The sequence below is a fragment of the Ahaetulla prasina genome, chromosome 5, assembly GCF_028640845.1.
Source record: "Ahaetulla prasina isolate Xishuangbanna chromosome 5, ASM2864084v1, whole genome shotgun sequence".
Taxonomy (NCBI): domain Eukaryota; kingdom Metazoa; phylum Chordata; class Lepidosauria; order Squamata; family Colubridae; genus Ahaetulla; species Ahaetulla prasina.
In genome coordinates, this window is record NC_080543.1 from 16,654,028 (window position 1) to 16,671,851 (window position 17,824).

General features: G+C 40.6%; 1 protein-coding gene across 4 annotated transcripts in view; it reads right to left on the minus strand.

The window, feature by feature from the left end:
* MTMR2 (myotubularin related protein 2) overlaps positions 1-11,357 on the minus strand; it is a 65,427-nt gene extending 54,070 nt beyond the window's left edge. For 3 of the 4 annotated variants that reach the window (XR_009155290.1, XM_058184677.1, XM_058184676.1), the window contains exons 1-2: positions 10,882-11,099; positions 964-1,069 (exon numbers count right to left, since the gene is read on the minus strand). Coding sequence is in view for 2 of the 4 variants with exons in the window: in XM_058184677.1 (XP_058040660.1) it covers positions 964-1,069; positions 10,882-10,967 (192 nt within the window). In the remaining 2 variants the exon portion in view is untranslated. Of the gene's footprint in view, positions 1-963; positions 1,070-10,881 lie in introns of all 4 variants that reach the window. The other variant, XM_058184678.1, reaches the window with a different exon arrangement.
* Between the last annotated feature and the right edge of the window lie 6,467 nt (positions 11,358-17,824).

The window sequence follows — 17,824 nt, forward strand, 5'->3', positions numbered from 1 at the left end:
GATGGCAAACCTATGGCATGCGGGCCAGAGGTGGCACGCAGAGCTCTCTCTGTGGGCCTGCGCACCATTGCCAGCTGCTCTTTTCCGGGTTCCGGCGCTTTGCCGCGCACGCTCTCCAGTTTCGGCACTTGGCGCCCAAAAGGTTAACTATCACTGATCCATGCTGATCTGAGTGCTGATTATTGGTGGAGAGGTGATGGGGTCTTTTTCTCTTTTGGGCTGATTGATAGTCTCTTTTATATAGTCTATAGATGTTCTTAATGTCTATGTGTCCATTGATGGCTGAATAGTACACCTTGGGTTCTGCAACCCAACAAGACAGACACAGACTTCAGAGGATAATTAGAACTGCAGAAAAAACAATGGCTACCAACCTGCCTTCCATTGAGGACCTGTATACTGCACAGGTCAAAAAGAGGGCTGTGAAAATATTTACAGATCCATCACATCCTGGACATAAACTATTTCAACTCCTACCCTTGAAAGGATGCTGTAGAGCACTGCACACCAGAACAACTAGACACAAAGACAGTTTCTTCCCGAACGCCATCACTCTGCTAAACAAATAATCCCTCAACACTGTCAAACTATTGACTAAATCTGCACTACTATTAATCTTCTCATCGTTCCCATCACCCATCTCCTTCCACTTATGACTGTATGACTGTAACTTTGTTGCTTGTATCCTTACGATTTATACTGATATTGTCTCCCGATTATTTGTAGCCTATGACTATCATTAAGTATTGTATCATTAAGTGTTAAATTTGTACCTTATGACTATCATTAAGTGTTGTAAGTATTGTACCTTGACGAAGGTGTCTTTTCTTTTATGTACACTGACAGCATATGCACCAAGACAAATTCCTTGTGTGTCCAATCACACTTGGCCAATAAAATTCTATTCTATTCTATTAAAAACCCCAGGCCTCTGCTAAGGCATTGATCAACTCCAGTGCTTACCCTCAAATCAGGAGAAAAGTTTTCAGTAGAGGTGGAGATAGAATCTGAGGAGATGACCGAAGCTGATTTGGTATGTGCTGAGTGATCCGAATGAGAGGTAGAAGCACTAAACAAGGATGAGAAAAAGAAGAAGACTCTAGAAACAGCCTTTTGATTTTGTAGAGTTCCGTAGACCAAAAAAACAAAACAAAACCCCTTTATCAGCTTATCTTACCTGACCCAGCTTTCACCTTAAAGCTTTCAAGAAATTCTCCTTGAAATGACATCCATTGGATAGCAATAGCACAGCAGTAACATTTAGGCTTATATACTGCACATAGAGATTTACAGCACTTTCTGGACAGTTTGAAACATTAACTGCATATCAGAAAAGGTGCTTTTTCAAGAGGCAACTGGACTTTGCGTTTTTTCTTTGAAGACGTTTCGCTTCTCATCCAAGAAGCAAAAAGTCTTCAAAGAAAAACCAGAAAGCCCAGTTACCTCTTGAAAAAGCACCTTTGGGACAACTATGACTTGGATAACCGAGAATCTCCATAGACATTCAGCTATGCACACTGGGATGAACACCCTTCAAATGGTGCGGGAATGACAAATGGATTTCCAGAAAAATTGCAAACTACAGGAACCATTTGCACTTCAATTTGAGATGCGGACAGCACAGCCTCATCCCCATCAACCTGCGCCTGTGCTCAACAGTGAAGGGACACAGGGCAGAAAACATCCTGCAGAAAGCACAGCGCCAACTTCTCAATGAAAAATCAGAGCTGAAGAAGCTTCTTGGATGAGAAGCAAAACGTCTTTAAAAAACAACAAGGAAATCCAGTTGCCTCTTCATTGTTCTCTTGCAGAAGCTTTCTTACCCAACTAGGTAGCATCATCGGTGCTCCTAATAATATAGTGCTCCTAATAATTCATAGACAAATACAAATATTCTCTTCTAAAGTTAACATTGTTAAAAAGTATTGCTGTGTTTGTTCCAAAGGTACTATTCAAGAGGCAACTGGATTTTCTTTTTTTTCCTTTGAAGACGTTTCATTTCTTGTCCAAGAAGCTTCTTCAGTTTTGACTGGATGGTGGGAAATGGAAGGATTTATACTCCTTGCAGACAGCTGGTCATTTGCATCCTTTTAGAGAGTCATTGAGGCCACTTGGAGGTTTATCTGTGTCCTCAGGGTCACTTGAGTAGTGCAAATGGGTGGGGAACCTTCTTGGAAATGCTGAAAGACTGTGAAGTTCAAGAAGTCTCCACATCCATTTGCACTACTCAGGTGACCCTGGGAATACAAATAAACCTCCAAGTGGCCTCAACAACTCTCTTAAAAGAATGCAAATGACCAGCTGTCTGCAATTCTTCCATTCCCCATCATCCGGTCAAAGCTGAAGAGGTTTCTTGGATGACAAGCAAAATATCTTCCAACCACCCCCCCCCCAGAAAATCCAGTTGCCTCTTGAAAAAAGCACCTTTGGGACCTGCAATTACTGCAGGTTCTAGTTCCACCAGGCCCAAGGTTGACTCAGCCTTCCATCCTTTATAAGGTAGGTAAAATGAGGACCCAGATTGTTGGGGGCAGTAAGTTGACTTTGTATATAAATATACAAATAGAATGAAGACTATTGCTAACATAGTGTAAGCCGCCCTGAGTCTTCGGAGAAGGGCGGGATATAAATGTAAAAAATAAAATAAAATAAAATTATGATACTTATTGGACAAAAAAAAATCTCAACTGAACTATCCTATTCAAGCACACTAAATTAATTAGTCTCTCATAAGCACAGCCCAACCAGTAGTGAACTTCTTGTAGCAATATCAGAATGGATTAGCTGATGGTCCTCTCTATGAGCTGCTGATCCAGTTCTACAGAGGAATTATTGAGTCTGTCATCTGCACTTCTATAACTGTCTCATTTGGTTCTGCAACCCAACAAGTCAGACACAGACTTCAGAGGATAATTAGAAAAAACAATGGCTACCAACCTGTCTTCCACTGAGGACCAGTATACTGCACGAGTCAAAAAGAGGGCTGTGAAAATATTTACAGACCCCTCGCATCCTGGACATAAACTGTTTCAACTCCTAACCTCAAAAAAAAGCTATAGAGCACTGCACACCAGAACAACTAGACACAAGAAAAGTTTTCCCCCCGAACGCCATCTCTCTGCTAAATAACTCATTCCCACAACACTGTCAAACTATTTACTAAGTCTGCATTACTATTAATCTTCTCATCGTTCCCATCACCCATCTCCTTCCACTTATGACTGTAACTTTGTTGCTTGTATTCTTACGATTTTTATTGATTTTTATTGTTTCCTGAATGGCTATTTGTCCCCTATGACTATCATTAAGTATTGTACCTTAGAATTCTTGATGAAGGTATCTTTTCTTTTATGTACACTGAGAGCATATGCACCAAGACAAATTCCTTGTGTGTCCAATCACACTTGGCCAATAAAAAAAATCTAATCTATTCTATTCTATTCTATTCTATTCTATTCTATTCTATTCTATTCTATTCTATTCTATATCTAATCATTCAACTCTTCCATATCTTTGCTTACGAGAGGAGAAAGTGAACGTTTAGATGTTGCTGAATTACAGTTATCAGTAGTTCCCTCCTTACTCCCACCATGGGGATTCTGCAACCGTCATTAAGTGTGAAAAACCATAATAAATCACTTTTTTCAGTGCCATTAAACGGTCAGTCCGTGAACAGTTGTAAGTCGAGAACTACCTGTATTGCCATCGAGTGAGCTTTTTCTAAAAACAACAATTTAAAAAAAAAATTGGAAACTTTATATTGACTTTTTGCTGAAGTAAGAGAAAAATGAATTGAATTCTGGCTTGGAAGATTTAGAAAGAGGAGGATTAAAAGATGGGGCGAGGGGATTTGCAAAATATTTAAGAGGCAGAAGGGACAATAAGATTGTAATGAGCTGGCTGAGGAACTCTGGGAGTTGAAGTCCACAAGTCTTAAAGGGACCAAGGTTGGAGACCCCTGATTTATAATACTTAACTTTAGGGAAAGGGTTGCACATTTCAGGTTTTCTTTTTCTTTCTTTTGACTTGTCTTTTATTCTATGAAAATACTTAAATGCATTTAATTTTTTTTTTTATAAAAAGGAAATCTTCATTTTATGATGGCCATTGTCGTACAATCGTCTACGGTATTCCAAGCATTGCTCATATGCAATTGGCTGTTCTTGTTGTTTTTAATATTGGTGGCTGGGAAGAAGCACCCAAGTTAAAAGTCAGTCTGCTTAGTAAACAAAGCTCTGATTGTTGCCCTCCCAGAACAGAAAAAACAGCCAGTCATTGAAATTCAACGCATGTTTCCTATGGAATAACCTTTGGTTGCTGTTGAATCATGCTATTCATGAGTCAAAACGGCTTAAACCCAGCCCCTTGGTACTGGCTGTAGAATTATATTCCCCTTAAAATTCCTCCTTTTCTTACAACACTGGGGGGGAAAGACACTGTAGTAACAAAATCTGATTAGAACTTTAATTTGATGGAAGTTTAACTAAATTTAAGCATGTAGGGAGCAAGTTAGCACCCACCCCTCTCCTAGGAAAATATTAGGAAATATTAAAAGGGCAGAATATTTCCCCTACAAGGGAGATAGAAACTCAGCCCTCCCCACCTTTGTCAATGGGCCATTAAGGCCTGGGCCAGTCTATTCTACATAACAAAGATCTACCTCCTTCAAGCAGAGCCATAATAGGAATTGCCCAAAGCCCCTTCATTACATCATCACCCAGCAAGACTCAACCAAACTTGGGACTCGAAAACACAACCTACGAAGTTACCACTGCATGGCCCCATGGGAGCCTGACAATCAATCAGAATACAAGCTCAAACCAGAACAACTAGACACAAGAACAGCTTCTTCCCGAACGCCATCACTCTGCTAAACAAATAATTCCCTCAACACTGTCAAACTATTTACTAAATCTGCACTACTATTAATCTTCTCATCGTTCCCATCACCCATCTCCTCCCACTTATGACTGTAACTTTGATCCTTGTATCCTTACGATTTATATTGATATTGTTTCCTGATTGCTTATTCGTACCCTATGACTACCATTAAGTGTTGTACCTTAGAATTCTTTTATGTACACTGAGAGCATATGCACCAACACAAATTCCTTGTGTGTCCAATCACACTTGGCCAATAAAAAAATTCTATTCTAAAATTCTATTCTATTCTATTCTATTCTATTCTATTCTATTCTATTCTATTCTATTCTATTCTATTCAAAAGCCCAGAGAGGGTATAAAACTCAGGCACTCTCAGTATCTTTTCCCCCTTCACCCAAGATCTTCAAGGCATGTGATCCTGTCCACCATTAAAAACCATCCTTCCAAGCAGCCACCATGTTTCCAGTGTCTTTCTCCCCACTTGGAACTGAACCCAGAAGGACATTTCTTCCAATAAGCAAGTAATGCTTTCCCTGCATATTATATCATGCAGCAAGGCAAAGAGTAAGGTTTCTAAAGTTTGTGTTCCTAAACACTATAAATCAGTTGGATTACAATGAAAGGGGGAAGTCAGAAACCAGATACTTATCTATGCTATTTTTAGTAGTGTTTTTTTTTTTTTGCTATTTTAACTTGTTATTCCCCTTTTCTTCTTTTTGTAGCATTTATAAATAGCAACGCAAGAGATATTTTGGCTTTACGTTCCAAGTTTTATATGCCTTTTAGGCAGCAACAATGCACTTATCTAGTGTGATCGATCTTTGATTAACGTTATATTGAGCATTAATTTTGGTCTTTTCAAAAGGACAAAGGAAGCATGGAACTGACCATATGCTTGAATTTATAGGTGGGAGCAAAGGACTAAACTCCTTAAGTGGATCTGGTACTTTTATTCCCTCCTTTTAAAATGAAAAGGCAGAGATTTTGGCAGGACAGAAAAGATATTTAATCTTTTTTGTTGCTAACTGAATGTGTAAAATTGCCTACTTTCTTGACCTGAGATTTTAGGATGTCTCTTACTCCCTTATCTCTTCACTGTGGTTCTTTTTTCTTTTTCTTTTGGCTGGTTTTATATCATGAAAAATCACTTAGTGGGGGGAAAAAAATCCCACCAATTTTTCTAAAGAGATTTCCAATTATTAGTTCTTAGTGCTACCATTTGGGGAGCAGCGATCATACAGGTTTTAAAGTGCTGGTTTAAGCTTTTAAACATAAATGACTTAATTTTTGGTTACTTGAATGCCTGCCTCTCTTTGATGGAGGAATAAAATCTGTACAAGAGATTGAAGAAGACGGCTTTTCAGCTGTATTCTCTTAAGGGTAGCATCGGTCCCTCGCTTTCTTTGTTAAAACCTCAGCTTTTTAACCAGATACTCAGAGTTGATTTTTCAATGGTGTAAAGATGTGTTTGTATATTGCAATGATTAGTTCTGCCTGATCTGGCTCTGGCTTTCTTTGGATTATTAGCTGCTTTGGTTAACGTGTTTGAATTGAAAAGGCAGGAGCTCAAGCCAAATAAATATATAATAAAGACATATTCCATTGTTTCCTTCTTAATGTATTTTCTATGCCAAGCAAGATGATTGATAAGACAGACAGGATAAGTGATAAATAATTGATACAGAATAGACTGAGGATGGATGGATGGATGGACGGATAGACAGCCAGCCAGACATACACAGATATATACAGATACAGCTATAGCCATAGATACAGATAGTCCTTGATTTAGGCTTACAATTCCGTCCCCTGGAAGCTCCATTTCAGCCTGCAAAGGACCAGGGGAGGCCCGCGGAGGGCCGAATGGAGCCTCGGAGGATTGGATCTGGCCTCCGGAGGCTCCATTTTGGCCTGCAGTGGGCCAGGAGAGGTCCATGGAGGGCCGAATGGAGAGTACAAGGCTTTCTAGATCTTCACAAGGTAAGTGACCCGGCAGGGCAGGTTGGGAGGGGAAAGCAATTTGGGCCGGCATGAGGTAATTCAGTGCATTGGGGAGGCCTGGAGTAGTCTTAGGCAGGTGGCCTGTTCCATTGGTAAGCGCCCCATGGCCTTCCCTACCCTGAAATACCTCATGTGCACTTAACCAGCCTCCCATTCGATTAACGAATATGTGGGCGAAAGGAGGGAGAGATCTTGTTCAAGGTACAAGATTCACTCCCATGAATCCTCAGGTTACGAATGGAATGGGCAGGCTCCGTTACATTTGTAACTCAAGGGCTACCTGTATGTTGGTATGAGCCTTGGTGGCACAGTGGTTAGAGTGCAGTACTGCAGGCTACGTCTGCTGAATGCCGGCTGCCTGCAATTTGGCAGTTCAAATCTCACCAGGCTCAAGGTTGACTCCACCTTCCATCCTTCCGAGGTGGGTAAAATGAAGATTGTTGGGGGAAAGAGGCTGACTCTGTAAACCGCTTAGAGAGGGCTGTAAAGCACTGTAAAGCGGTATATAAGTCTAAGTGCTATTGCTATGTTACAGTAAATGTAAATGGCACTATGGAACAGAACAGAGTGGAACCGAACAAGGCCAGAACATTTAACTCATGATTGGCAGCCCTTCACCTTCTCCAGAAAATGACTTTTCCATTCAGATATACTTATGCAAGATGTTTTGTACTAGAAATGGGTCAAAGCCACATCTTTCCTTTACTAAGTCTAGATTCCCATCTTCTTACTATATACAAAAGTGGGGCACAGGGCTGCTGCCTCCAGCAGGTTGTTCACTGCTCAAAAAATGCTGTCAGAGGGCCTACCCATCAAATTAAGTTTTTTTAAAAAAAATCCATTCCACACTCCAAGCACAAAATCGCTTTCATCGAAGTTTACTTTCTTCGAAATAAGTGCTCTTCTAAGCAACAATTCTGAAGTCAATGCCTGTATCATTTCTGGGGTGTTTTTTTTTTTAAACTTCTCAATCAATCAGATGCTTAATACTGTTTGATATCACCAAAAGTTGGGAATAGAATATTCTGTGGTGGGTCTGCCTGCCTGCCCGTCTATCTATCTATCTATCTATCTATCTATCTATCTATCTATCTATCTATCTATCTATCTATCTATCTATCTATCTATCTATCTATCTATCTATCTTGGTAGTTAGCTACAGCAGCTAGCTAGCTAACATTCTAGCTATCATCTAGCTGTCTTATCTATGTCTATCTGTCTACCTATCTAGCTATCTACTACCTACTAGCTACCTACCATATCTATGACTGCACACAGCAAATGGTAACCCCCAGCAGCCTTAAATAATCTCAGAAAAATCTACGCAGGGCTGGACGTGAATAGCATTGGGATGGGAACCACAAGAATTCCCAGGAATATATAGTAGATTGGGAAGTTGAGAAAACTCTCAAGATAGCAGGGATAAACCACCTCCATGTTGCAGTCAGGGTCATATGGATATGTCTATGAAGTCAGCAGGAGTTGAGATTCACTCAATAAATCTTTCCGGTTTATCAGATACATTCAGAATTCTGTTTCCAATTTGTGGCATCAGTTCTAGGCATAGTGGGTACCACTACTGAGCATCATGTAATAAACGTTCAAGAAAAATTGCACTTGATAATAGATTCAAGAATCCATATTTTCCAAATATCTCTTGGGGAATTCTTGGCCTTGATTGATCTCTAGAATACTGAAATAATTTACTGGTTTTTTTTGCCAGCCCCACTCTGTAATAAACTCATGTTCCATGTATACCTACTGACTTTACTAGGTTTTTTTGTTCAAGATGTTATGATATGGGATAGCAATGATTAGAAAATATGGGATAGCAACGAACTGAATACAGTATCCAGGAAATAGCCATGGCTATCTGATATCCAAACTAAAAGCTTTCCATGTACAATATTTTGTGGTAGGAATCACTTGTAAACTCACAGTCCTCATTTAACTCCTGGGCTGCATTCACACAATGCACTTAATGACATCTAGTACAGATAGTCCTTGAGTTTAGTGAGCGCTCAAAGTTACAATGGCGTTGAAAAAAGTGACTTATGAGTGTCCTTGGGGTTACGACCATTGCTGCATCCCCATGCTCATGTGATCAAAATTCGGGCACTTAACAACTTGCATAAATTGCATAAGGTTGCAGAACCCTGGGGTCCTTTGATCACCATCTGCAACCTTCCCAGTCAGCTTCCAAAAACGATTGGAAAAGTTGGATTCATTTAATAGCTACACGGTTCCCTTAACAACTGTGACAAAGAAGGTTCTAAAACAGGGTGTGGCTCCCTTAGCTACTATCTTGCTTAGCAACAGAAATTCTGGCGTCAAATTGTAGGCATTACAGAATGCATCTATAAAGCAGATGCATTCACACACCCTACTGATTTCGGTTAGAGTTAACCTCCCTTGTTTTTTGTGACTCAGTGAGTGCTATAACCCCCAACCATTTGATGACAAGAATGTTTGGTGAATCATGAGAAGACAGAAAATAAGTTTAGCAACCAAGTCAAGGATCATTTTACCAACATACTCCCCTGTAGATGTGTTGGGGGGAAAGCTCCCACAATACCTGGCAATGCATCTGGAGAACGCAAATTTTGGAAAGCATGCCAATCTTTTAACTTCTTTTATAATAGTGAAGCTACAGTCTATGGAAGTTCTCGGCCATCCAGGTCATGGTTGTTGTTTTTCCTTGAAGACGTTTCGATTCTCATCCAAGAAGTGAAACTGAAGAACTGAAGAAGCGTCTTCAAGGAAAAAACAAAGTCCAATTGCCTTTCCGATAAAGGACCTTTGGGACCGTGAAGCTACAGGTTAAATTCAGTCAAAGCTAAATCCCTTTTATTGGATTTTATACCTTCCTTGGCCAATGGGCTACAGCTAAAATTAATGGTCAAGTCAGTGAAAGCTGCTCAGAAATAACGTTATTTATTTCTGAGCAGCTTTCACTGACTTGACCATTAATTTTAGCTGTAACCCATTGGCCAAGCTGTAATGTTGGCTGCTCCCAAGTAAGTGTACAAAGAATACCCACCTAAGCCCTCTGGAATAATGCTGCTTAAACCCACTAGAATGCAAACATCCATAGGCTCCGGCTGCAAGAAATCCTAACCCTGAGATTAGCACCTGTCTTTCAAACTGGAATATAGGTAGTCCTTGACTTTCAACAGTTCACTTAGTGACCGTCCAAAGTTACAGCAGCACTGAAAAAAGTGACTTACGACCATTTTTCACACTTATAACCATAGGGATTATTGACAGCTGGTTCATATTTATGAATGTCCCGGTGCGTGCGTGCGTGCGTGTGTGTGTGTGTGTGTGTGTGTGATGTTGATCCCCTTTTGTGACCTTCCGACAAACAAAGTCAATAACGGGGAAGCCCGATTCACTTAACAACTCGTGCTACTAATTTCAACCGCTGCCGCCATTTCACTGAACCAACGCGGCAGGAAAAGCGGTTCAATGAACCGACTAGGCGGCTCAGTGGCTAAGACACTGAGCTTGTCGATCAGAAAGGTCCTGCAGTTCGAATCCCTAGTACAGGTTTCCTGCGTGAGCAGGGGGTTGGACTATATGACCTCCAAGGTCCCTTCCGGCTCCGTTACTGTTAACTTAAAAAATGGGGGCAAAACTCACTGAAGCTATTTTTTTTCACTCAGGGGACATCGTGGTCATAAGTCGAGGACTACCTGCACCAACAAGACTGCCGCTTGGAACAAGAGACCCCCGTTGCAAAAAAAGCATCGCCCAACCTTTGCAGCTTCCCCATCAGTTCCTCCCTGCAGCTGGGAGAGCATCCAGCCTTCCCAGTATAGCAGGGCCTCCAATAAAACGCGGATCAGACCCCCCCCACAAGCCTTTCCCCCCCCCTCCTTCCCCATCATCAAAACCACGAATCTAGGTCTAACGGCATCATCCCGGCTTCTCTCCATCCGCGCCGCCCTCCTCCGCTCTTTGCCCCGGCAGAGGCTTCAAGGAGAGATGCGGTACCTGGAGAGGGAATCCGAGCTGGGCTGGCGGGTGGCCGGCGGCGCCGGCTTGGAGGCGAGGCTCTCGCAGCTGGAGCACTTCTCCATCTCGGCGGCTTCGGAGCAGCGGGGCCGGCGGAGGAGGAAAGGGAAGGGGAAGGGGGTCCCCCTGCGCTGGGGACCCCAAAAGGAAGCAAGGGCGCCCGCCTGTCACAGCCTCGGGGAGCCGAGAGGGGCCGAGGAAGCTGCCATCTTTCGCCCACAGTGCAGCGCGCAGGAGGGACGCGAGGCTGAGACGCGGCCGACGGTCCCTCCTCCAAGCCTTCGGGAGGCGGCTGCCCACCGCCGCATCTCCAGAGCGCCGCGGGCTGAAGGAGGCCGGCGCCGGAGGCTGCAGCGGGATGCTCGTCGGGAGCGCGCCGCCTTCAGGGCTTGGGCGCGGGGCCGGCCGACCCACCGACCGCCTCCCCGCTTTTTCTCGCTCTTGAGGAGCTGCCGGGCTGCGCGCGACACGCCGGGGACGGGCGAGGGGGTGGGTGGCTGGGTGGGTCGGTTTGATTCCCTTCACCCTGTCGTACCATCAACAGATCAACATTTAGATAGATAGCTAGAGAGAGAGAGAGATGGGTGGGTGGATGGATGGATAGGTAGGTAGGTAGAGATTTATTTTATTTATTTATTTATTTATTTTGTCACAACGATATATATGTATCATACAAAAAGATTATATAATATATAAACATATATATGAGTAAATATTAAAATATTAGGAGGTATAAGCATATATATAGGAAGAAGAAAAGAAAAACAATAGGACAGGAACGGTAGGCACGTTTGTGCGCTTATGCATGCCGCTTATGGTCCCTTTAGGAACGGGGTGAGGTCAATAGTAGAAAGTTTTTGGTTAAAGTTTTTAGGATTATGGGAAGAAACCACAGAGTCAGGTAAAGTGTTCCAAGCACTGATGATTAAATAGATAGATTGATAGAGAGAGAGATATATATATATATCTTAGTAGTATATACTACTAAGTAGTATATACTATTATATACTATTTATCATCTCATCTGGAATAGAATAGAATAGAATAGAATAGAATAGAACAGAACAGAACAGAATAGAATTTTTTATTGGCCAAATGTGATTAGACACACTAGAATTTTGTCTTGGTGCATATGCTCTCAGTGTACATAAAAGAAAAGATCATCAAGAATTATAACGTACAACACTTAATGATAGACATAGGGGACAAATAAGCAATCAGGAAACAATATCAATATAAATCGTAGGGATACAAGCAACAAAGTTAGTCATGCAGTCATAAGTGGAAGGAGATGGGTCATGAGAAACGATGAGAAAATTAATAGTAGTGCAGATTTAATCAATAGTTTGACATTGTTGAGGGGATTATTTGTTTAGCAGAGTGATGGTGTTCAGGAAGAAACTGTTCTTGTGTCTAGTTGTTCTGATGTGCAGTGCTCTATACAGTGCAGTGCGTTTTGAGGTTAGGAGTTGAAACAGTTTATGTCCAGGATGTGAGGGATCTGTAAATATTTTCACAGCCCTCTTTGATTCGTGCAGTATACAGGTCCTCAGTGGAAGACAGGTTGGTAGCAGTTGTTTTTTCTGCAGTTCTAATTATTTTCTGAAGTCTTTGTCTGTCTTGTTGGGTTGCAGAACCAAACCAGACAGTTATAGAGGTGCAGATGACAGACTCAATAATTCCTCTGTAGAACTGTATCGGCAGCTCTCTCTGCTCATCTCTCTCTCTCTCACTCACTCTCTCTCTCTCATCTATCACTATCTATCCCTATCTTTATCTGTATCTATTTTTCTATCTATCTATCTATCTATCTATCTATCTATCTATCTATCTATCTATCTATCTATCTATCTATCTATCTATCTTCATCTATCCATTTCTATCCATCTGTCCATCATATCTCTGTTTCTCTCTTTCTTTCTCTCTCCGTCTCTCTATCTACACATATACATATACAAATTCCTTGATGACTCATTCTTTTTAAAAAAATAGAGCACTGATGCACAAAAGCTTGTTTGCTTACGTATGACTGTAACTTTGTTGCTGGCAATCCTTATGATTTATATTGATATATTGACCATCAATTTTGTTGTAAATGTTGTACCTTGATGAACGTATCTTTTCTTTTATGTACACTGAGAGCATATGCACCAAGACAAATTCCTTGTGTGTCCAATCAACTTGGCCACTGAAAATTCAATTCTATTCTATTCTATTCTATTCTATTCTATTCTATTCTATTCTATTCTATTCTATTCTATTCTATTTATTTAATTTAGATAACTGCCCACCTCAGATGTTATATCTTATGACGTAAATATAGCAAAATAACAAGAGTTGGAAGGAACCTTGGGGGTCTTCTAATCCAACCCCCTGCTCAAGCAGGAGACTATACAATTCCAGGCAAGTAATTTATTTATTTATTAAATGTATCTAGCCCATCCCATCTCAACATATTATATGCTATAATATGTTTATTTTTAAAATTTATTATGGAGCTGCCCATCTCACAGCTTGTAATGTAGTGATTGATTGATTGAATTTCTAGAGACGGCCATTTCATATATTAGAGGTTATAATAGGTTTAGTCATAGTAATGTATAAAACCATCCATCTCGCATATTATATGCTATAACATAGCCAATGGCTTGTTTGGTTGTTTCTGTTAAGAGGAAGAAAAAAAAATCCCATTCCTTTGACACTTCGGTGTGAGCCAAAATAAATAACACCGCCATTTCTGGAAATGGAATACTTAAATCGAAGATCTGAGCAATTATCTTTAAGGAATTGAATAAAGAAATTTTTAGCTGGCTGGCTCAATGGCATGCTTGCAAATCTGCAAGTTACCAAGAACTATATGCCATATACTAAATAAATATATAAATTCCAGGAGCTAAACATTTCTCATGGGGGTCCTATGAAGGACTTTCACATGTTCAAAACATGTGACACCAATGGTGGGTTTCAAATTTTTTTACTACTGGTTCTGTGGGTGTGGCTGGGTGAGTGTGGCAGGGGAAGGATACTGTAAAATCTCTATTCCCTTCCCAATCCAAAACCCATTTCCTCCGTATCAGCTGAGATTTGGGAAGCAGAGAATAGATGGGGGCAGGGCCAATCAGAGGTGGTATTTACCGGTTCTCCAAACTACTCAAAATTTCCGCTATTGGTTCTCCAGAACTGGTCAGAACCTGCTGAAACCCACTCTGTGTGACACACATTGTCTGACTACTACCAGTTTACTGTTGCTTGTAGTCCTCGACTTACAACCAGAACTGGGACCAGATCTGTTGCTAAGCAAAGCAGTGTTAAGCGAGTGAATTTGAAATTTGATCTTATGGTTAAGTGGCGCTGCAATGGTTCTAAATCACTTTTTTCAGTGCTTTGTAAATTTGAACGGTCACTACACAAATGGTTGTAAGTCAAGGAGGATTACCCAAAGTGCTGATGAGACATGCTAGACCTTTCTCATTCATAGTTCGGATTTTTTTTAAGCAGCACCGCACATCAAGTTTTCAAATTGCCACTGTTTTTATTCAAGAAAAAAACACAAATACCTTTATTTCTAATTGGAAACCACTTCTGGACTTTGTGCTTGAGGTGGGAAAAAAATGAAACTTCGATGTTGGGTTTTACTGATTAGATAGATTTGTTGTTGTAGAAATGGCTAGTTTCTATTATTATGAAAAAGTAAAAAGTTAAGGGTAGCTCTTAATGCCTTATTTTACGGCACTAAAGGAGTCAGACTTTTTTTCCCTTTTTCCCTTGCTTCTTCCCCTCCCTCCACTATCCACTTCCGTGTTTTCCCCTAATTTCCCTAATATTTACTTTTGTATTCTCTTTGTATGTCATATTATAAATGAATAAAAAACTATGTAAAAAGAAAGTTTTCAAATTGGCAAAATCTTGTATGCACAGGATCTTCTCCAGATTTGGTTTTCTTTAAGCAGACAAGACTTGAGAGATTATAAAGTGTTTTGCACTTGCTGAGAATATTTGGGGAAGAAGATAACTTCTCTCCCAGCCACTCCCTCCATCACATTGTTAAAACTGGTATGGAATAATATTGCTAAGGAATTTCAAAAAGTGTACTGTACTACAATGGTCCCCAACCTTTTTGGGTCTGTGGACCCACAAAAAGGTTTGGTAGTGGCAGCAGTGGGGGGAAGAAAATGGTTGCGCGCATGCAACCTAATTTTACTCATGCAAAAATAAACCTTCATGTGCTTATCAGTCACTTGTGTGGCCTGGTTTTCAATGGGCCATGGACCGGTTGCGGATTGCGGGTTCGGGACCCCTGCCATACAAGACTGACTGGAATCAATCAAGCTTGTAAGCAAGATGGTGAAAATAGGGGAAAAGAGCTGTGAAGTTTGGAAAATGTCTTTGCAAGAATGGGAAATTGCAGAGTTATAACTGCTGTTGCAGCTGAAACAGTTTAAATTGTTAAAATATTAATTGCAGTTATTTTCAATGAATAAATCAATGAATTATTCACATGTTGCTACAATATTCTAATAATGAGGATTGATAGCACCTTAAGAACAAACATATTTGTTCTGGAATAGTTTTTTTCATGCATCTGATAAAGTAAACTTTACTGATCAAGTAGAAGAGGGTAAAATTGTGGTGCAAAAAAAAAAAAAGAAAGAAAGAAAGAAAGAAAGAAAGAAAGAAAGAAAGAAAGAAAGAAAGAAAGAAAGAAAAGAATTTATTTTGCCAGAACTGATTAATAGGCTATGGCTTAGAAAGCTGTTATCTAAGTCAAGATAATTTTGAGAATGCTGTTCACGTGACCAGCCAGAGAGAGTTGAGCATTTCCTGGTATTCATCCTCTATATTGTGGAACAGGAAAAAGAAGATCTTAGAGGACAAGAAATTCTAAATTGATCCTAGCCTTGAAAATGCTGGGGTGTGTTTATGAATCCCCCCCCCCAAGTTTATTTTTTGAAAAGCAGCACACACACACAAAAACATTAAAACATTTACTATAATGAACAAAATTAGAAAAGTTATATTTTATTTATTTAGAGAACCAGTTTGATCTAGTACCATATTTTTCAGAGTATAAAACGCACCTTAGTTTTTTGGGGAGGAAAATAAGAAAAAAGCTGATTAGCAGGTGGATTGGCCTCCCGGAATACCCCCAATCAGCTGTTCCCAGAGGTGAATTTTAGCAACAGTTGTGAGCTCTGTGCCTTGCTTTTTTTTTTTTTTTTGCTTTTTTTTCCATTTCAGAAAAAACTTTTTTCTGCCTCTGAAAGCCTCCAAAACTGCTTCAGAAAAAAAGCCTCTGAAGCTCCGTTTGGGGATTTTTTTCTGAAGCTTTGCTTGGGAGCTTCTTTTCTGAAATTTCTTTCAGCCTCTGAAACCTCAGTTTGAGAAGCTGGGTGGGGCTATATTCGAAGTATAAGACGCACCCAGATTTTTACCCTCTTTTTTTGGGGAAAAAGGTGCATCTTATATTCCAAAAAATACCGTAGTTAAGGCACCAGGCTAGAAACTGGGAAACTATAGGTTCATGTCCCAAAATCAGTCATGAAAACCAGCTGGATGAGTTGGGCCAGTCACTCCCTCTGAAACCAACCCTCCTCACACAATTGTTGTTGTGGGGAGGAAAAGGTGCATCTTATATTCCAAAAAATACGGTAGTTAAGGCACCAGGCTAGAAACTGGGAAACTATAGGTTCATGTCCCAAAATCAGTCATGAAAACCAGCTGGATGAGTTGGGCCAGTCACTCCCTCTGAAACCAACCCTCCTCACACAATTGTTGTTGTGGGGAGGAAAAAGGTGGAAGGCCCGTTGTATATATTTGTCGACTTGAGTATTTATAAAATTAATAAAAAGAGGATACAAATGAATGAATAAATAAAATCTGCCTTTGAATCCTGACCCTTTGTTTCCTTTTGCTCTGAATTCATGAGGTATGAATCCATACAGGTAGTCCTTGACTTACAACCACAATTGAGCCCAACATTTCTGTTGTTAACTGAGTCAGTTGTTATGTGAATTTTGTCCCATTTTAAAACTGAATCACTGCAGTTAAGTTAGTAACTCTGTTGTTAAGTGAGCCTGGCGTCCCCTTTGAGTTTGCGCTTCAGAAGGTTGCAAAAAATGATCACATGACCCTGGAACACTACAACCATCATAAATACGAATCACTTGCCAAATATGAATTTTGATCATCTAACCATGGAGGTACTGCAATGGTCGTAAGTGTGAAAAATGGTCATAAGTCACTTTTTTCAGTGTCATTACAACTTCGAACGGTCACTAAATGGTTCAGGGGTCTCCAACCTTGGCAACTTTAAGCCTGGCGGACTTCAACTCCCAGAATTCCCCAGCCAGCAAAGCTCTTTCCTGGTTCCTTCCGTTTCTCCTTTCCCAAATATATATATATATTTGGAAAGGAATATTTCATGTCAGAATCATGGGCCTTGATGCACCGTGCAATAGCCATTATTATTCTATTTGTTATCCTCACAAGCAAGAAATGCCATGTAAGTGTTTCTTCCTATATATATATATATATATATATATGTAGATCTTTGGTTATTCGGGTTTTCTCCCGCGTAAAATTGGAAGTGTCTTGGTGACGTTTCGACGAAGTCTCATTCGTCATCTTCAGGCTTCAGCTTCGTGCTTCTGGGAGCAATGTGTGACTGCAGCTGTTTCTTCCTTTTTAACTGCTAGTGGGGGTTTGAACTGATTGGGTGGGAGCTTGGCTGTGCTCTGATTGGATGGGGTTTTTTTGGTGCTCTGATTGGCTGGGGTGTGTGTCCTTTTTGGGTGGGGGCTGGGTTGTGCTCAGTCTAGTCTGTGCTGCAGGGGGATTTGAGCTGGTGAGCTGCATTGCTGTTGTTTGGCTTTGTGTTCGTGGTCGTGCTACATGTTCATAGTGGGTGTCAGTCTGCTGCATG